The following is a 21,378-nucleotide window of genomic DNA, read 5'->3' as shown; positions in this document are numbered from 1 at the left end:
TTACTCTGCCTACCCATGCTACCCATCTTTCAAGGGCAACCTCATCTTTGAAGTCTTTCTCAACCACCCTGGCATTCAATCCTTTGAGAAAGGCTACTGTGGGGCCATTAGGTGTCAGATACTGTGTGAGCCCTAGGAATTATGGTTGGATGATACCTAATTCCTCATTTCCAGGATAATGTGCTCTCCTCCCTCTTAACGCTCCTGTTGCAGTTATTGCCCAAAGCATTGTCTATTAATAATGTGACAACTTAGGAAATTTCTCCTGTTTTGAATTGCCAATTAAATTTCTATGATTTAAGTTTTTAAGAAATGATTTATCTTTCCCAGTTACATTGTAAAGACTGCCCTCAAATGACCTAGTTTAACGCGCGCGAGAGAAGTATACACTATTATGTACAAGGAATTGAGGTGGTGTTTTAGCTAGCGCTTCTCATAGTGAGATAGGTCTAGCAGTCCATTTTATGCGGCACACAAAACCCATGATTTTACAGATATTCTTGCTTAGGATACGGCGAGAGTAGATAGTGCCCATTTAAGTCTTTTTAAAAGTGAGTTGATTTAAACAAAAAACATTAAATAATAATGGTTCAAGGGATACTCAGTTATGGCAAAAACTGTAGAAGTGGTCCTTCAATGACTGAAATAGCACCATATATCACATTTATGTCTCACAACAATCTTGTGAATTAGAAACTAAAGTCTAGAGAAACATTGAAATTTATTCAAATCACAAAGCTAGTAGGCAGTGATGCAGGATTCAGACGGAGTTACCTAGATCTCTGACTAAGCCTCTCCAGGTTTCCCTCTTTACTATGATGTCCTTTTGCATGTAGGAAGATTTAGTTTAATTACTTAAGTGTGTGTCTGATTTGTGTTTTTTATACCCCATCATCTCAAAAAGATTTACTTTCTAAATGAAGTTCTTCACCTCCAGAAAAATAAAAGGGGCACCAGAATTTGGTGTGTTTCTAAGCACATTTATAAAACATACAAGGAAAAGACCTGATTTCCTGCCTGGCTGAGTGAAACATTAATTCTTCACCTTGGCACCTCAACCTACAGCTGTAATAAGGGCCGTTATGCCCAAATAGGCCCTTAAACGGAAGACCTGCTGAGCAGAGACCCACTTTCCCAGCCCTGCTCAACCGCGTCAGCTTTTCTGCCAACTGACCAGGCGGAAGCAGCAGCAGGGGAGGAGGGACTGCAGGTAGGTGGGGAGGGGATCATTCTGAAAGCCCTAAATCCCTCTCAGGGAAGAAGCAGCTGCTCCTTGTTTTTTTTTAACATCTGTCCCATCTGTCCCGGGCTGCACCTCACCCTCTGGAGGCTCGAGCTAAACGTGGACACGACAAGGAAGCATTTCTGAAGGCTGGTTGGTGAGTGGAAATGAGCATAATTGCCACCCAGAAAGTTTCTTCGATTGAGAAGAGGGCAGTTGTGGTTCTTAAAGAGGATGGCTACCACCTTCCTTCATTTTTCTCTCAAAACATACAGCCTTAATTGATGGAGTCGAGATTTGTAACATCACCCAAATTGGACTGTACGCCCTGAGGATATTTCACAAAACACAGGTACCCTTAGCGCACAGTTTTTTATTTTAACCCCCAGGGGAGCCACAGGCTGCTGATTTGGGGGAGGAAATAATGATACTGCACACATTATACCACCTCTACGGTCGAACAAGCTGTGCATATCTCGCGCATGGGGGGTTTATCACATTTAACAGCGTGCTGCTTGTACCTGATTCCCCTGCCAACAAGGTGCTCCTCGAGAATAGGGACTTTATTTTTATTCAATAACTTCCCCCTAGTATTCAGAATCGTGGCTGGAACTTGGCAGGCATGAAATTGACATTTATGAATGAATGAACGTTAACGAAGGAAAAAAAAAAAAGGAACAGGATGATTCATTTGGTTCTCCTAAGGAGGGTGTGGGGGACGGGCGTGTACTTGGACCGAGTCGCCAAGTGAGTCGCAGTCCGAAAGGCCCACAGCTTCTGCTCCCGTCCCCGCAGACCTGGCGTGCAAGGGGGCGTTCACGGTCAGCCCCAAACCAGGCTGCGCGCGCCTGAGACGCTCCCGCCCCCAAGGCGCGCGCGCAGCCCCGCCCCCTTCCCGGTCATTCCTTCTGTGAAGTCCATTCCACGCTTGTTATGGGATTAGGGGCGGGGCCAGGAGAGCGCAAGCGCAATGGGCGGCGGAAGTAGCGACTAGGGAAGTGAGAGGGAGAGGGGCCTGCAGCTTTGCGAAGGGCGCAGCGCTCCTCCTCCTTCTCCTCCTCCCGCGGGAAGCCCGGGGCGGCGGCAAGTGCAGCCGAGCCCAGCCTCCTCCCTTCCCCGCCCCCTGCCCCAGAGCGGCCTGGCTTCCTCTCCGCTCGCCGAGATGGCGCTTGACCCCGCAGGTACCGGGGCGGGAAGCGGGTTTGCTGAGAGGTCTCGGCCCGGGGCTCTAACCGCTGGCCTGCGGCTGGGGGCCGGCCTGGGAAAGGTGCCGAGCTCTGAGGTTGCACCGCTTCCGCAGACGTCCCCTCACGCCCCGCCGGCTGCCGTAGGGTTCTGGCCCGCCCCAGCTCCTTCCTTGCGGTCGTAGGTCATCTTCCTGCTGCTTGGGGTTAGGGCTAGGTGAAAGGCATCGGATTTGTTGTTTAAACTCCTGTCCATTTGTGGCTTACAAACATTTTCTCCTTAATGTGCTACTGGTCTCTTCATCGTCATCCTTCTTTTCACCCCTTTGGGGCACAGATTCCTTTGAATATCTGTAGCCCAACTTGAAAACAGATCAGAGTCCATCACTGTGGCAGGAGTCAGTTTCTTTGGAAGGCTCCCCAAAGCCGTGATCAATGTTAGTTTACCTTTCATGCCTCCACGTGACTTTCATTTGCAGCGGGGGTTTCACTTGCCCTCGAATTCCCGTCCTTAGAGAAGCTCACGTGAGATATCTTTGCTTTAGGCTATTTGTGTAAGGATATAGTGAACTTCACTTTTGGAGGGAATGCTAATTGGGCTAGTCCATGCCCTTCATTTTATGGATATGAAAACTCAAGGCTTTGGGAGGAGAAATGACTTCAAAGCTTCAGAGATTCAGAAATGAAAAAGTCACATTGGTGGCTCTCAAGGAGAATGAAAAATATGTGTAGCAGACGAGTAACACATTTATTGAACACTTTATTATCAAGCCAAGAATTCTCAATTAACCAACAATAGTGTGTGGTATGCTAGATGCTATTATCCATTTTAAGGATTAGGAAACAGGCTGAGAGAGGATCAGAGATTACTTGAATTTGAAGCGTAAAGGAATTTCCAGAACACATAATGATCAGACCAATATTGGGCCAGGTGATTGAATCGGACGTTATGAAGCAGTTCACAATTGATCTGAGCTTTGAAGGATGGAATTTCCAGTGGCTGGCGTTGGAGAAGAGGCGGTGGAATGCGCAGATGTATAGGCGGCAGAGTGCACTGTGTGATGTTTGGTTGCAGGGGAATACCTTGATTTTGTTGGGGGTAGGAGGGATGTAAATGAAGAATGGGTAAGAAAGTTCAGGTTGGAAAGTAGATTAGGGCCTATATAATTCTAGTATTTCTGAACTGTGACATTCAAAAAAATCTCATTCAGATGAGGAAATAGAGAGGTTAAGAAGGCTTCCATATGTCTGTATTCTTGAATTTAGACAAGGAAGTTTAGAAAAAAAATCTTCATACTTGCTGCCTGCACTTTCTTACTGCCCGGTTACCCTTAACCCACTCCGGTCTTGTGGTGTGCCCAAGGCCAAACAGCTAATTGCTGGTAGGGCCAAGTCTGTATAGAACTCAGATAATTTCATTTCCAGTCCAGTGCTGTAGACCATGCTACCATTTGAGTATTTATTTATTTGTTTATTTTTTAAAGAAACGTTTTATTTTTTTGTGAGGAAGATTGGCCCTGAGCTAATGTCTATTGCCAGTTTTCCTCCGGTTGCTTGAGGAAGATTGTCACTGAGCTAACATCTGTGCCAGTTTTCCTCTACTTTATGCAGGATGCTGCCACAGTGTGGCTTGGCGAGTGGTGCTAGGTCTGCGCCTGGGATCCAAACCCATGAACCCCAGGCTGCTGAAGCAGAGTGCGCGAACTTAACCACTATGCCACGGGCTGGTCCCCCATTTGAGTATTTATTGATTATACAAATACTTGAGTGCCCATTATATATCATGGGTTATTCTAGGTCCTAGGAAACTGATAGGACAGACGCGATCCCTGTTCCAAATAGAGCTTGTATTCTAGTGGTAGAAGAAAGAAGACCAGTGGCACCCCCACCCCCCAGACACACACATTTTTACAGATTGTGATAAACATGGAGAAAATTAGCAGTGTCATGTGGTAGATGGTGAAGAGAGGACTGCTTTAGATAGCGTGGTCAGTGAAGAGCTCTATGAGGAGGTGTCACTGGAATTGGAATCTGAAGGAGGAGAGGAAGCAGTCCTGTGAAGAGGTAGGGCAAGGGTATGCCGGGCAGTCAAAGTAGCAAATGCTTAAAATATTTGACTAGAATGAGGGCCAGAGTGTGGAGATGTATAGGGAAAGATGTTGGGAAATTAGTCAGGAGCTAGATGCCTCAGGGCCTTGAAGGCTCTGATAAGAAAGCATTTGGGCTTTTCTGATGTTATCAAAAGCCTTTGGAAGCTTTTAGAGAGGGCAGTGACGTAGCTTTTGTCATTACTACCCTGGCTGCAGTGGTAGCCTGCATTGTGGGGGGTTCTGAGTGGAAGCAGAAAGACAGGTTAAGAGGTGGTAGCAGTAAATCCAGACCACATATGTTAATATCTTGGCCTGGGGTGGTTTTAGAAAAGATGGAAAGAAATATAAAACTTCAGTAGGTGTTTTGGAGGAGAAATTGACAGGACCCCCTGTTGCTGTGAATAAAGGTGGTGAGGGGAAGGGAGGCATTAAGGATAATTCCCAGGCTTTTTACTTCAGCAACTGAGTGGATGGTGATGGTCAAATCTAGCAACATGATCTTTGGAAACTTTGGCAAAAGCAGGGATGGAAGCAAAGTTGGAATGGAAAGTAAGAAAGCGGAGTCAGCAAATGGGAAATTTTTTTTTTTTTTTTTTTAATTTCCTTGTCTCTTTAAACTCTAGAATACTAATGTATTGAAACTGGCTTTTTTTTTTTTAACATAATTTTTGTTTGGTTCATAAATTGAAACATAGGTTCATGTTTTGATATTTCTCTTGCTTTCTAAGTCCGCATTGTTTTGTGTCCAACTGAGTAGATGTGTTTCTGAGTAGATGAGTAGATGGTAATGCCAAATGAGGTTTATATGGCAAAATCTGTTTCCCCATTGGTTCATATTACAGTCTTTGGGATCTTTATATAAGTTTGATCTTCATTTGGCAGCAGCTTTTAGCTAACTTTGTAGGGTCCATTCTCATAGAACTCTGAAACCAACAATGAAATGCAAGTTACATACTTATTTTTTTGTGTAGTTTTATTTAAACTGGTTTCCTTTTTGTTAATGGAGAGGTAATAGGACTGTTTGTAAGTTTATCAGCCATAATTATGTTTGTTATGTTCTCTTACTACTTGATTGCAGAGAGAAAATGCTGGAGAGAGTACCTAACACCCCGGAAAAGTGGCTGTAGAGAGAGATTAAATTTTTAAAAAATACTAGTGCCTAGGTTACACTCCCAGTTATTCAGATTTTATGTGCCCAAGCCTCTGACTTTAAAATATTCCGTAGGCAGTTCTCATATGTAAATAGAGTAGAGGAGAACCACTGTTCTGAACTCTCCCAGTTTTATTGACTTGTTCTTCACCTTTGTTTTCTTATCCATCTAATCTTCTCTCTTTTCCCAGAGGAAATTCTCCCTACATCTTTAGCCATAAATGGGACCTGTGATTGCGTAGGAATGATTCGGAAATATACAGTATAGCTCATTCTCCTATAATAGGACTTAAGCATAGTTAGTTTTATTCCAAGTTGTAGCTTCTTTACCAATTTATAACCCTTTCTACAAGTATTGTATAGTTCAAAAGTCCAGTCAAACTTAGGTGATTGGAAATTTAAAAGGTGGTTTATTTTGAATGTGTAATCTGTGATCATGTATAGAAACAATGCTTAAAGTAGTGCCTGTTCAAGTAGAATTTTCAGAAAGGCAAAAGTATTATTTATGCAAATACAAAATGGATATGTGTTGAAGACTTTCAACTCATTAATTAGTGAGGGAAGCAGTTAACTGTAAAAAACAGTTCAGGAAGCATTTGAGAAGCTAGATACATAGACAGTTTCATAGATTGCCGGCTTAAGATAAAAACTGGTTAATTTAGGGGCTGGCCCCGTGGCTGAGTGGTTAAGTTTGCGAGCTCCGCTGCAGGCGGCCCAGTGTTTCATTGGTTCCAATCCTGGGCGCGGACATGGCACTGCTCATCAGACCATGCTGAGGCAGCGTCCCACATGCCACAACTAGAAGGACCCACAACGAAGAATATACAACTGTGTACCGGGGGGCTTTGGGGAGAAAAAGGAAAAAAATAAAATCTTAAAAAAAAAAAACTGGTTAATTGACAACAGGGCCATGAACAAATCTTTGAGGTTATCTTTTCCACTGGTCAGAAATTATTTCTATCGCTTATTTGACAGATTCTCAAAGTTGACCTCTCCCCCTAACAAGTTGTAAAATAGCCCAGTAACGGAAAGTCAGCCCAGTGCTGTACTGAAAGAACGTCCAGTTAGGTCTTTGCCGTTTCCAGGTTCCAGATAAATTTTCTGACATGATTGCATTCCCAGGTGATAACCCGCAGGAATCTGGGCCTGATAATTTTGATTTCTGACTTTCTAAAATGACAAGAAAAGATTTCCCTTCTTTTTCTTCTACATTTCCTCTCTTGGCAGGGTAGGGAGTTTCCTTTCCTCCTGTCAACTAGTGTGGATTCGTTCTCTACTTTTGCACCGTGGAGCAGTGGCAGCATGAGAGGTTTCCTTAATCAAGTGTGCGTGTGAGTGTGCCTCCATTGGTGTTTTCTTCCAGAAATCTGGTAAGGGGAGGAAGATGGGCTAGTGATAGTGCTCAGCGGGTGGGAAGTGGGGGTTGGGAGTTTCATGACATTCCATGAGGAGCTGTTTAAGGTGTATGTGTCTTGGGAGGATGTCATTATGGTAGCTCTTGGAGTATTTGGGTTGCAGGGCTTCTTTTAGTTCCTGTGGGGATGTATGTAGATTAGCTTTAGGGGTACTAGCACTTGGTACTAACACTTACATTTGCTGGAAATTTTTACTTTTTAGGTTAGACAGATTTGAAGAATCTGTTTTTTTCTGAGCATTGTGTGATTCATATGCAAAAGTTTATGTGGTTGATTAGAAAAATTTTTATTTTATTATTGTCTCTATATCTCTACAGGATCTTCTTAGACATAAATTATATTGGTAGTTCAGAGCTAAAAATCTGTGTAACGTCTACATTTTGTATGTATCTAGCCTCAAAGTGTATTTGCGATAGAAAATATGTTGTTTTTGCCTCGGTAGATTAATTTAACAACCTTCTAATGGGTTGCTCTCTGAAATTTGAAAAACACTAGCTTAAGCAAAGAGCGTAAGAAAGAGAGAAGAGTTGAGATCAAAGAGGAGTGTGTTCTGTGGCAGTGGAGGGGTTTGAGTTGTGCATCATGAAATGTCCTGTAAACTATTTCCAGGAGTTTGAATTTTATCCTAAGAGCAATGGGAAGACATTATAAATTTTTAGGCAAAGGAGTGACATGTAGAACTTTCCTTATTTTGTGTTGGTGACTTTTGATTAGATAGGGGTTATGCATTCTCAGCCAAATACTGCACGCGTGGTGATGTGTCTTTCTCAGGGTGTCATACCTGGAGCACATGACAGCTGGCTGACTCTCACAGGCAATATTAATTCCGATCATGCAGTCAAAGTCTTGTCCCATTTCTTTGCTGTTTTTCCTCTCTTGTAATTAATATGTAATCTGTGGGGAGACCATTTAAGACTATGCAAATGTCCTTTCCTCATCAAAAATCCCCCTTTGATTTAGCATCCATTGATGATTTTTGCCTTATTCAGTCTTTCCTATGATAGTTGCAAAATAATGATTTTTTACCTCCAGCGTTCTCTCCACATTTGTTAGCTGGTTGTTGACATTTTGCTGTAAGCAAGAGACTACGTTGTTTCTTGTTTGTTTATTTATAGATTTATTATTGGTAGAGACTCATAGGATTCCTGTGTTTCAGTGGCTTATAATTTGTTACTCTATATAATTATTTGGTGCTCACATTTTCCCAGATTTGGCCAGTGAGCGTTCCTTCAAACCAGCTTCTGGGTCCTTGTGATGTGCTGCCATCATTTTTTTGAGCGTTTCTTTTTCCTCTCACGTAAGATGTCCCTGGCTGATCTTGTACCTACCCTGGCCCATCCGTAGAATTAGTCATTTCTCCGACAGGCCCTGGTTCCTTCTATTTGGGCACAGTGTTAGAGAACAAGATCTGGGTACTAGGTCTGTGTATCACTTAGGCGTTTTATATGCAAGTGGTTTATTAATGGAGTGTTCTCAGGAAAAAACCTGTAAGGGAGTGAGGGGAATGGGAGAGGGAAGGGGAGGAATCTGAGCAAGGATGTGGTTTTAGGGAAGGCCTGTCTCAGCCTGATCAGCTCTGGTGCACAAGTTTGTCCTGCTTTGGAGGTAATGGAGCTGGGCCTTTGTGCCATCTGTCAGTCATTGCCCACTGCAGGAGTTGGGAGAGCGGGCAGCAGCGAGGAAAACTGCACAGTGCTGCCATGCCTAGGGCAGTCCTGAGAAGGCTGCAGGTGTGAACACTTCAACAGTCTCTTCTATGTGAGGCACCAACATTCTCTGCTACAGGAGGGATGCAGGAGGGATCTCCTAAAAATAACTGATCCGAATCTATTAGGAGCCTTGGTCTGGATAATGAGAGTTCAGATGGTGATGGGTCAGGTAGGAAGGGGCCCTTGCACAAATATATACAAACACACAGGAGCATCCACTTGTGAAGTATTGTGGGTTTGTGGTAAAAAAGTTGAGTAACATTGGCCTAAGATGTATCTAACAGATGCCAAACTGTGCTTTGCTTTTTTTTTGCCTTTAGGCTATTTGATGCTGTTTCTTTTTGAAATTTTCCCTCTCTTTCTCATCCCCAAATCTGTGTAATTCTTGTTCATTTTTCACGCCTCATTTTAAAATCAGTTTCGTAGGAGGTCTTCCCTGATTGTCACCACACCGTAATCTTTGAAAAATTAAAAAAAGTATATTTGGAATTAAAAAACCCACCAAGGGGCTGGCCCCCTGGCCGAGTGGTTAAGTTCACGCACTCCGCTGAAGGCGGCCCAGTGTTTCGTTGGGTGGAATCCTGGGAGCGGACATGGCACTGCTCATCAAACCACGCTGAGGCAATGTCCCACATGCCACAACTAGAAGGACCCACAATGAAGAATATACAACTTTGTACCGGGGGGCTTTGGGGAGAGAAAGGAAAAAAAAAATAAAATAAAATCTTTAGAGAAAAAAAAAAACCCACCAAAATGTCACATGACCTGGGTATAGAGTTTCTTTCATTCTAGATCTAGAGTTTTTTCCTTGAGAAACACAATGAAACCTACAGATGTGATGTGTCTGTAGGCATCAACTCGTTTGAGAGATGAAGAGAAATATGATGTGGAGATGGGAATATCCTACCTGTGTAGTAAATAGTAAATATTTTTCATATGATTTCATTTCTTTCAATTTATTAGAGACTAGATGATTAGAAAGAATAGGCCAGTTAACTACAACTAGACAGTAAGAGATGGCCCATCAACTACAGAGAAGCACTGTTCTGTTATGTACTGTTATAAAAACAGCACTGACTTGAATTGGGGAGTTAGTAGGACTGACTTCTTGTTTCAGACTTTGCCATTAACCTCAGGCCCTTAAAGTATTCCAAACGGAGTAATCTGAGGTTTGGGGATGAGGGGTGGGGAGAATCAGCTGTCAGATGACTGCTAACGCTGCTTCAAGCCCTAAACTTTTATGGTTTTCAATACTTGCAATTGGTCCCAAGGGGTTCTTGACTCAGCACAGAAAGTTCACCACAGGAAAAAATAACTTCAAGTTTTTGTTTCATTTACTGGATTAGTATCGTTATTTTTGTATAGGGGTGCTAATAGTGTATTTTTAGAAATCTCTAGGTTTATAAATGTCAAAAATGCAAGAAATAATACCTTATACTTATATAAGTAGACCAAACAAAACTCTGCCCAGATAAGAACGTTGATTCCCAGAGTACCCTTCTCCCCCGTCATCCCTGATTACATTTTTAAGTAAGGATATTGAGGGGAAAAAATTTTAAGAGCATGGTGTTTACCATCCTGCATTGTATTTTTGCTAAACAACTGTTACTGGGAGGTTTTTACAGATCAAAGGATATGTTAATTAACTAAGCATGATTAATTGAAATACATAGTTTTAAATGTTTGTACTGCAGAATAAGGAATCTTGCCTGTCTTACTCATCATCGTATATATAATCCCTAGCATGATAATTGGTGTCTAGTGGGTGCCAATAAATATTTGTTACCAGAATGAATATCTGTAATTATCAAATATTGAAACTTTTAAATATATGTGTCATTTATTGAACACTTTTATTGCATATTTACCATGTGCTAGGAGTTAGAGGGGGTTAGAGAGATGAATTAGACATGTTCTTTGACCTCTTTAAGTTTCACACAGTGATTCTTAATCTAGCTGCATATGAGAATTATTTGGGGAGCTTTTAAAAATATCAGTGCCTGGGTTTTAGGTTTTACCCCAGCATTTCTGATTTATCTGGTCTGGGGTGGAGCCCAGGCATCAGAATTTTATAAAGTCCTTTCAAGTGGTTGTTAGATGCAGCCAGAATTGAGAATATCTGGTATGAAAATCAGTTTTAGTCTGCTGGGGCTGCCACAGCAACATACCAAAGACTGGGAGGCTTACACAACAGAAATTTATTTTCTCGCAGTTTGGGAGGCTGGGAAGTCCAAGATCAAGGTGCTGGCTGATTCAGTTGCTGGTTCTTCCCTTTATAAGGCCCCCAATTGGATTAGGGTCCTCCTCATATGACTTCATTTAATCTTAATTACCTCCTAAAAGTCTTGTCTCCAAATATAATGATATTGGGGTTTTATGGCTTCAATATGAATTATGGGGGGTGGCACACACAGTTTAGTCTATAGCAAGCACTGATCTATCAGAGAAGAAGATCGCACAGATAGTGTGATGCGATATGTTGTAAGCACAGATGTGATTAGAGCCGTAGTATTGGTGCACTGGAAATCATGGGGTTAGAGGAAGGAGAAATCTCATCCAGATGCTGGGGTCAGGGAGAACTTTGGGATGGAACAAGTGTTGAGTTTGTTTTTAAATAAGTGAACTTTGATAAGAAAATAAGAAGTAGAAGATGGAAAATAAAGACGGTAGATTGAGAAGGAGTTGACTTTACCAGTTATTTCCTAAGTAATGTTGCAAGATTGCTTTGAGCTTTCTGAGCCTCAGCTTCTTCATAATACCTGCTCCTGCACGTGATGATGTTTGTAAAACAATTCCTTCTACCACTCTTTCCTTTCTTCTGCAAATATTTATTGTGCTTCTGTGTACTATATCAATGTCAGCTGATTTTTTTAGGTGAGGAGAGTAACATAAGAGTCAGGATGGGAGAAGGAAGATTTAAATCGTAGAAATTTTAAGTTGAAATTGCAATGGTGGTCGGACTTGGAAACTACCAAGAGATATTTGAAAATGTGGGCAGAGTTGATTTGGAGATGATGGTAAGCACTGAGAAGTCAGCATAGTGAACACCATCTTGAAAGATAGAACTGTGTGGGATTGCTGCAAGAGGAATAGGAGCAGATCTTATCTTGGAAGCATTCACACTTTTTCTAGTATTATTACCATTGTGTAGAATGTTTTTGAAACTCCTTTAAGAATTTACCTTCAGCCTCTACCATACGTTCATCTTAATATCCTCATTTTGGCAATATTTTGTTCAGAAAGTGAACTTGACTTTCAGCCAGGGTTAGCCACAGGCAGTCTGGTGAAGGTGGTTGATGATCATCCTGGGAAATGCTACCCCCCAGAAAAGTTATGTTATGGAACTGGTTTTCATGTTAACTCAAACTCTCTCTGAAGGCCGTACCAAGAAAGATGTTGTGAGTGATTTGAGCCAAGTTTGAATTTTTGAAATGAGTGAATAACCTCTCAATATAAAAATATTTACCCCCCTCTATTTTCAAAGTGGTACATGTTTTTTATGAGATTTATGAAATATTGTAAGATGAAGAAGAAGCAGTAGAGACAGGGTGGTCATAGATTTGAGAATAGTCTGCCATGTTCTAGATGTACATCAGAGAAAAAAATAAATCAGTTAGGCATATATTGCTGAGAAGGCAAACACATACTGTCATTTATTCCTTTCTCAAATGTCTACTTCTGTCTCCCATAACTTTGCTGATTTTCTATTAGATGTCAGTGGGAAATTGTGCTTGTAGGAAAAGTTAGTCTTGATGTTTTACCAAATAAAGTAAATGTGAAACCTTTTCATTTAAGAAATTATGGTCACAATGGAGATTGTAGCACATTTCTAAAATTGGCCTGTCTTATTGCATAAGTTGATTTCCTGCTTTGCTATACTTTTAGATTTCTTGTCCTTTTCTGGCCTCATCTTGGTTAAAGTAATGTGGGTGGAAGAGGAAGTTTTCACACGTAGCAATCTGCAGAATCTGAGGTCCAAGAAATAGGTGCTTTTGGGAAATGGGCACATCTGGTGTGAACTAGGTATTTATTAACAGTGAAAGCTTATAGGACAAAGAAGGTCAAATGAAGCATACTGTTGTGGGATATAGGTGGCATTTGAGCCAGAAACTAAGCAGAAATAGGCACGTCTACCTTGTTGATGTGCTCTCCGAATTTCCTAAGAGTTTGAGCTTATAAAAAAAATTAGATTGTTACGGATTGACCTAATATTTGATGTTTACTCTCTTTGAAGGTATTTTTCAGCCAACTGACAAATCACTCCTCTTGCTTTTTTTGAAAAAAATAATTTTCTCCATGATAGGAATGAGTCAGAATTCCATTTAAAATGAGAAATGTGGAGTTGTAAATTTTGCTTATTCAAAATGATGCTCCTGAAACAAACAGTAGTGTTGTCTAAGGGTTGTTTCCGTGCTTCAGCTTAACTGCAGAAGCTCAAATAACCTTGTTTGCTGAAATTCCCTTAAATAGGCCACCACCCCGTGTGTGTAGTAGTGTCGTGGAAGAAGATTTCGGACCTGGGTTAATATGATCTTGACATTGCCACTTTGTCAGAGGCTTGGGTCATTTCACCTCTGTGAGCCTCTTTATCTGCAAAATGGGATCAGAACACTTCTGAGAGGCCTGTTATGAACACTATAGGGCATTCATTGCCCTCCTCTTGAGGTTTCATGGACAGAGGCAGGCTGGAATACTGGCAGGCTGGGTCTCTCCTACTGCTGATTTTGTTTTTTGTTTTTGTTTTGTCAGTTAAAGTATGACTCGAAAGGAAGAAGGTGAAAGGAACACTAATCTTCACTATCATAATTTTCCCAGTTTAAGTACCTCTGCCAACCACACCCCCCTTCCTCATTTTACACTATCATTATAGCAAAAAGGTGTGAACAACCTGGCAAGAACATGAAAATCTGGTCAAGAGTATCCATATCTGTGTGCTGTCGAGGAGAACTGGAGTCTGCCTAGCTTTCTGGTGTGAAGCCCTTAATGTGAACCTAACAACTGAGAACTCCTGTCTTACTGTTCTGTACATGATGCCATCTGCCTGGAGCCCTTCATTTAGAGACCCTTGCTAGCCAGTAAAGAAGGGGGACCTAAAGATAGAAACTGTTGCTAATGAGAACACTTGCACATTTACTACAAGCGTTTTTCTTGTTTTTCCTCCAGAATAAACAGTAGCATGGAAATGTCTTCAGGAGCAAATAAACATAACTAGGAAGTTAAAAAAAAAAAAGTAGCATTATCTAAATAAGAATCAAATTAGTTAAATTAGAACATATTAATTATTGAGAAGGCACCTTGCTCTTCAGGTGTCACTTCTTTCCAGTGAAAGACTCGATTATGTTGTGATTTGCTTCATCGTTGTCTTTGTGGATTCATAGCAAGTGCTTTTGTCAGTAGCCTTATAGTCTAATACTGCCGTATTGCAAGACCACGTGAGCCCCAGAGCAAGATCTGAGCTAATCAATTCAGCCAGTGGAAAAGGTGAAAATTGACTTTCAGGTGATGATAGAATGTTGAGAAGTTAGAGCTTTGGAAATTTTCCCTGGTGGTGTTATTCTTTACCTCAGTATAAATTCATGTGACTATATAGTAGCAAACTCTTAAAATTTTCTTTTTTCTTTTTTTTTTTGCAGGCTGTTGTACAAATGTGTAACATATGTATGCATCACACTGACGTTGAGGGAAGCACACTGTAATTTTATGAATAAAAGATGCCATGTCTATATTTGTATTGTTGAAGATAGCTTTGAAATATGTATAAAATCATAATTAATAATTGATATATAGTGATTAGTATGCTACCAGATGGGAAAATCTTTAGCAGAATTTATTTATATATTTTTAAGTCTCTTATTTCTGATTTAACACCTAGAGTTTGGAAAATCTAAATCAATATTCGTGTGATTCTAGAATTGTTTCTTTGCCCTAGGAAGTTTTAGAAGAAGGATCTGAAGGAATTCTTGCAAGCCATTTAAAAAATGTGTTTACATAGGAATATTATAACCTATAATTCATATTATAGGTAAATATCTATTATAATTCACCTGTGGAAAAATAGTTCAATACTACGAAGCTATGTCTGTATTCAGGGAAGTGATTCAAAAGATTAGGGCTTTATTATCTAAGACCGCTGCAAGATTTATGGAACAAACAGTAGATTCATCAGGACACGTTACAAATAAGTTGTACAGATTAAAACGATATAAGTGAAAAGAAGAGGTAACATTTTGAAGTTGATTTTATAAAATAGATCAGTGTATCACAATATATTTTCCAATCTGTAATTCTACTGTTCAGTAATTCAGTAATTCTACTGTTAATTACTGATGCCTAATTATAATTTATGCGATAGACAAGGAGAAAAGAACTGTGTGGAGATAGTCCCTGTTTCATTATTTTCTCTTGAAGTAGGCATCAGCTTTCCACTCCACACGATATCTCCTAGGCCTTTCAAATTCAACATGTCTGCAACTGAATTCCTCTCCCACCTGGTTTCTTTTTTATTCCCTATCTCAATGAGTGGTCACATGATTTCACTTGGAGCCATAAAACTGGGATTGCTCCTTAATCATCCATTTTCGTTGGTCCTTTGGGGCCCCACCAATCTTGTAGGGCCTCTCTCCCAATCTGTGCTTTTCTCTCTGTCCATGCTTCCAGTTCCTTCTATAAGCTCAGTGTTCTTTTTCTCATCTTACAGCAGCTCTGGCAAAGCTAAGGAAAAAGAGAAGTCATAAGTTAACAGTATAGGCCACAGTTCAGCAAACTGTGGCCCTGGGCAAGATCTGGTAAGGCCTGCAAGCTAAGAATGGTTAGTAACATTTTTGAAAAGTTTTTTTTTTTTTCAAAGAATATACGTGACAGAAATGGTTTGTAGCCTGCAAAGCTTAAAATATTTACACTCTGGTCCTTAATAGAAAACGTTTGTTGACCCCTGGCATAGGCAAAGAAAATTATGAAAATTGAGATACAGCTATAGGCGTGGTAAAGAGAAAAAAATCATGTGAACATCTTCATATCATTATTTTGAAAATTTAGATGAAATGGATAGTTTCCTTGAGAAAGATAAACTTAGTAAAACTGCAGCTGCCTCAAGAATAAGTGAAAAACCCTTAGAAAATTGAATCAGTAGTTAAAATTCTCCTTGTGTCTGTCTGTCTCTCTCACACATATACGCATACACACTCCAAAACCTGGGCCCTGGTAGGTCGTGTATCAGTCAGGGTTCCACCAGAGAAACCACCAGTAGGAGAGAGAGATATATGTACACATACAGACATCCACACACATGTGCACACACACACATGTACATATATACATGAGAAGATATTGGCTTATGGGATTGTGGGAGCTAGTTGGGTAAGTCTGAAATGTGTAGGTCAGGGCACCTGGATTAGGGTTTGTTTGAATAACTGGGGACTATAGACTAGCCGAGTTGACCCATTAAATTGAACATTGCAAGTGGTTTCTACCGCACTTTCAAGGAACTGATAATAATCTTACTTTATAAGAAATGTTCTGGAGAATATAAAGGAAGAGAAAGGTGCCTAATTTATTGCTTAAGTGATGTAACTTTGATACCGAAACAACACAAAGATAAGAGAGGAAAGTCATAGGCAGATCTCAACATGAAGATAACTATAAAAATTCTAAACAAAATTTGAGCACCCAAGACAGAGGTGCTGCTAGCTGCTACTCACCATTTTTCTAAAGGACATAGCCAGTAAGAATGAAAAAGAAAGATGCAGAGCTGTCCCTATGATTGTCTGCATAGAAATTGGAAGAGAATCTATTGTCCAGTTATTAGAATTAATGAGAGTTAAGTAAGATTGTGTTGGTTGTAAGGACTATATAAAAAATTCACTTGAATCTATACACCAGTAATAAACACGTTATTTATGAAAAGATACCTTTACCAATAGAAATAAATCTAATAATAGATGAACAGTATATTTAAGAAGAAAATTATAAAACTTTTTGTCTACTTAATTATCTAATTTCTGATAGTTATGGGTTAAAATCACCCACTATGAGTGCAGATTTATATCATGTTTTAAAGCTAACATTATAAATTGAGGTAAAATATACAGTGAAATTTATAGATGATGAGTTTTGATAAATGTATTCACCTCTATAAAGACATTGTTCAACTCCCATAGATAACTGGTGTTATAATTTTTATCAGCATAGATTAATTTTGCATGTTCTTGAATCATGTAGTATATACTCTGTCTGGCTTCTTTTTCTCAACAAAATTTTTGAGATTCACCCATATTATGTGTATCTTGTGTATTTTGTATTTTTGTGTTTTGTATGTATTTTGAGTTCATTCTTTTGTATTGCTAAATAGTATTCAATTGGGCATTTAGGTTGTTTCCAATTTTCGGCTATTAGGAATAATGCTTCCATAAGAACTTGAACAGGTTGTTTTTCAGACATATATTTTCATTGATCATGAGTAAATTAATACCTAGGAGTGGAAAATAGGTGGAGTGTATATTTAACTTTATAACTTAACAAGAAGTTTTCCAAAGAAGTTTATCATTTCACACTATCACCAGCAATATATGAAAGTTCCAGTTGATCCACATTCTCCCTAACATTTGGTGTTGTCAGTGTTTTTAATTTTAGTCATTCTGGTGGGTGTGAAATATCATGGGTTTCATTTGCATTTTCTTAATGACTAACGATTTTGAGCACCTTTTCATGTATGTATTTACAATTTGTATATCTTCATTTTAAAGTGTCCATTCCAGGCTTTTGCCCCTTTTTTATAGGGTTGTTTATATTTTTGTTATTGATATGTAGGAGTTCTTTATGTATTCTAGATTCAAGTCCTTTGTCAGATATATATAGTGAACACTTTATTCTGGTCTCTGGCTTGCCTTTTAATTTCCTTAATGTTGTCTTTAGATGAACAGCAGATTTTATATATGTATTTTTTTTTTTTTTTGAGGAAAATTAACCCTGACCTAACTACTGCCAATCCTTGTCTTTTTGCTGAGGAAGACTGGCCCTGAGCTAACATCCATTCCCATCTTCCTCTTCTTTATATGTGGGACGCCTACCACAGCATGGCTTTTGCCAAGCAGTGCCATGTCTGCACCCAGGATCCGAACTGGTGAACCCTGGGCCGCCGAGAAGCTGAATGTGCGGCCTGCGCCACCAGGCCGGCCCTAGCAGATTTTATATTTGATGAAATAAAATTTATAATTTTTTTCCTTTCTGTTTAGTTCCTGTGTCCTCTTTAAGAAATCTCTGTCTACTCTAAGAAATTGAAGGTTTTTTTGTTTGTTTAATAGTTTTAGTTTTTACGTTTATGTTTATGATCTGTGGCAAATAAATTTTTGTGAGTTCTGTGAAGTGAGGGTCGAAGGGTTCAGGCTGAGTTTTTTTTTTCTTTTTCATGGTTTTCCAGGTCTACCACCATTTGTTGAAAATACTTTTATTTCTTCATTGAGTAGCCTTGATGCATGTCAAAATAAATTGACCGTATATATGTGGAAGTATTTCTGGACTCTCTTTGGTTACATTAATCTATTTGTTTATCCTAATTATGCCAATACTACCCCACCTTGATTGCTGTAGCTTTGTAGTAAGACTTGAAATCAAGAAGTGCAAATCATCCAAGTTTGGTCTTCTGTTTTAATGTTGTTTTGGCTGTCCTAGGTCCGCTGCTCTTTCTTATACATTATTAAGCTTTTTTATTATAGCTTTATTTTGAAATAGTTGAATACGTCAAACTGCAATATAGGGTAGTTTCCATGGCAATTGAATTTGCATGGTAATTTTCCATGAAAAGCTGGTAGTTTCCCCCAGCTTTCCCTAATGATACCATCTTACACAACCATAGTGCATGTCTTCAGTGAGTGTGACATTGCCCTGAAGGGGGCAAAAATGGGTTTGAGGGAGAAAATAATCTTACTCTTTCGACGTGTAAAGCACTGTTAACACATACAGTACATGAACAGACAATATATCTGTGATATTAACATTTCATAGCGGGGGCATTAGGAAAAATGGCTGAAACGTGTCCTTTAGGGGCAAAAAAGTTGGGCCACACTGCTACACTTCACTGTAACGAAGGAAATCAGGAATTGGCATTAGTATAGTACTAACTCAGGTACATATCTTAGTTGAATTTCACCAGTTTTTGCATGTATTTTGTGTGTGTGTGTAGTTTATGACATTCTTACTACATATGAAGACTCAAGTAGCCATGATCACAATCAGCATACAGAACTGTTCTGTCACCAAAAAGAAAATTGCTCACATTTCCTCTCGATAGTCACACTGCTTCCTTGGCTCTGACTACTGGCAGCCAATGATCTGCTTTCCATCACTCTAGTTTTGTCGCGTTAAGAATGATATGTAAATGAAATCATGCAGTATGAACCCTTTGAGATCGTCATCTTTTCATTCAACATAGTGCCCTAGAGATCCATCCAGGTTGCTGCTGCTGTTGTATGTCAGTAGTCCATTCTGTTTTATTGTTGAATAATACTCCATTGTCTAGATGAACCACTCTGTCCATTCACTTGAAGGACTTTTGGGTTATTTCTCTGTTTTGACCATTACAGGTAGAGCCACAGTGAACATCTGTGTACAGGTTTTTGTGCGAACGTAAGTTTTCATTTCTGTAGAATAAATCCTGAGGAGTATATTTGCAGGATCATATGGTAAGTGTATGTTTTACTTTCAAGAAGCTGCCCAGTTATCTTCCAGAGTGGCTGTACCGTTTAATGTTCCCAGCAGCAATGTATGAGATATCCAGGTACGCCACATCCTTGTTAGCACTTGGTATGTCACATTTTTAAATTTTAGCCATCTGAATAGGTCTTCAGTGGTATCTCTTGTAACTTTAATTTGCATTTCCCTAATGACTAATGATGTTGAGCATCGCTTCATATGCTTATTTGCTATCCATATATCTTTTTTGTTGTTAGTGCCATCGAGTAGATTCCAACTCCTAGCAACCTGTATGCAGCAGAGCGAAACCCTATCCAGTATTTTTGGTGTAGTGTCTAAGTCTTTTGCCCATTTCTAAATAGATTATTGTTTTCATACTGTTGAGTTTAAAGCATTCTTTATACATTCTGGATAAAAGTCCGTTTGTCAGATAGGAGATTTGCAAATAATTTTTCCCGTTATGTGGCTTGTCTTTTATGTTCCTAACAGGGGCTTTTGCATAGTGAAACTTTTTAATTTTGATGAAGTCTAATTTATCAATTTTGTTTTTCTTTTATGCATCATGAGTTTGGTGTTATATATAAGAACTCTGGATCATGAAGATGTTCTCCTATGATTTCCTTTAGCAGTTTTTTTCCCTTAACTTTTTATTTTGAAATAATTATAGACTCACAAGAAGTTGCAAAAAATACTTTATAGAGTCTAATATACCCTTCACACTGCTTTCCCCAGTGGTGACATCTCACATAACTGTAGTACAATATCAAAAGTAGGAAATTGAAGTTGTTACAATACTGTTAACTATGGGCCTTTTCAGTTTTCACCCGTTTCTATATGGACACATGTGTTTGTATAGTTCCATGCAATTTTACTCCATATTCTTGGTCTTAGGGGGAAAGCATTTAGTGTTTTACCATTAAGTATGATGCTAGCTGTAGGTTTTTTGCAGATACTCTTTATTAGGTTGAAGAAGTTCCTTTCCATTCTTAGTTTATTGAGAGTTTTGTTTGTTTGTTTTTAATGAATGAGTGTTGAATTTTCTTAAATGTTTTTTCGGCTTCAATTGATGTGACTATGATTTTCCTTTTTTAGACTGTTCATGTGATAGATCACATTGATTGATTTCAAATAGGAATGAGCTTGCATCCTTGGAATAAACCCAGCTCGATGTGGTGTATTTTTCTTTTTATATATTGCTGGATTTGATTTGCTGATATTTTGTTGAGGTTTATCGTGTCTGTAGTCATCAGGGATGTTGGTCTGTGGGTTTGTTTTTTTTTTAAATATTGCCTTTGCTTTTGGTATCACAGTAATGCTGGCCTCATAAAATGTGTTAGGAAGAGGCTGTAGTATTGGTGTTATTTGTGCTTTAAATATTTTGTAGAATGTGCCACTGAAGGTGTCTGAACCAATTTTATTGATCTTTCTGAAAAAACAGCTTTAGTGTGATTATCTCATTTGTTTTTCTCTTGTCAATTTTATTGATTTCTGCTCTTTATTATCTTTTTGTTTCTGCTTGCTTTAGGTTCATTTTTGTCCTTTTTCTGGTTTTGTCAGTTGGAAGGTTAGATTATTGGTTTGAGACTTTCTTTTCTATTATGAGCATTTATTGCTATAAATTTCCCTATAAGCACTGCTTTAGCTTTGTCTTACAAATTTTGATGTGTTGTGTTTTCAGGTCAGTTTAGGTCAATGTACTTTTTTGTTTCCCTTGATACTTCCTCTTTGACCTATGAATTATTTAGAAGTGTGTTGTTTAATTTCCCAGTCTTAGGAAATTTTCCTGTTTTCTGTTATTGCTATCTAGTTGATTCCAGTATGGTCAGAGAAAATACTTTAAATTTTTCGGTATTCCATTTGATTTATCTATAGTGTTTTTTAATTTATTTCTTAGTTTTTAGTGGTTGCTCTAAAGATTTCAC

At 39.1% G+C, this 21,378-nt stretch overlaps 1 protein-coding gene across 3 annotated transcripts in view; it reads left to right on the top strand.

The window, feature by feature from the left end:
* Positions 1–2,157: 2,157 nt before the first annotated feature.
* The window catches only part of CMC1 (C-X9-C motif containing 1), a 90,753-nt gene continuing 71,532 nt past the window's right edge, over positions 2,158–21,378 (top strand). The window contains exon 1 of one of the 3 annotated variants that reach the window (XM_014840940.3): positions 2,158–2,403. In XM_014840940.3, the coding sequence (XP_014696426.1) occupies positions 2,385–2,403 (19 nt within the window). In that variant the 5' untranslated portion in view covers positions 2,158–2,384. The remainder of the gene's footprint in view (positions 2,404–21,378) is intronic. The other 2 variants (XM_044754291.2, XM_070492742.1) reach the window with 2 other exon arrangements.

This window comes from Equus asinus, chromosome 21 (genome assembly GCF_041296235.1).
Source record: "Equus asinus isolate D_3611 breed Donkey chromosome 21, EquAss-T2T_v2, whole genome shotgun sequence".
In the NCBI taxonomy this organism is placed as follows: domain Eukaryota; kingdom Metazoa; phylum Chordata; class Mammalia; order Perissodactyla; family Equidae; genus Equus; species Equus asinus.
Note: the sequence above shows the minus strand (reverse complement) of the source record. Positions and strands in the feature narration are given on the sequence as shown.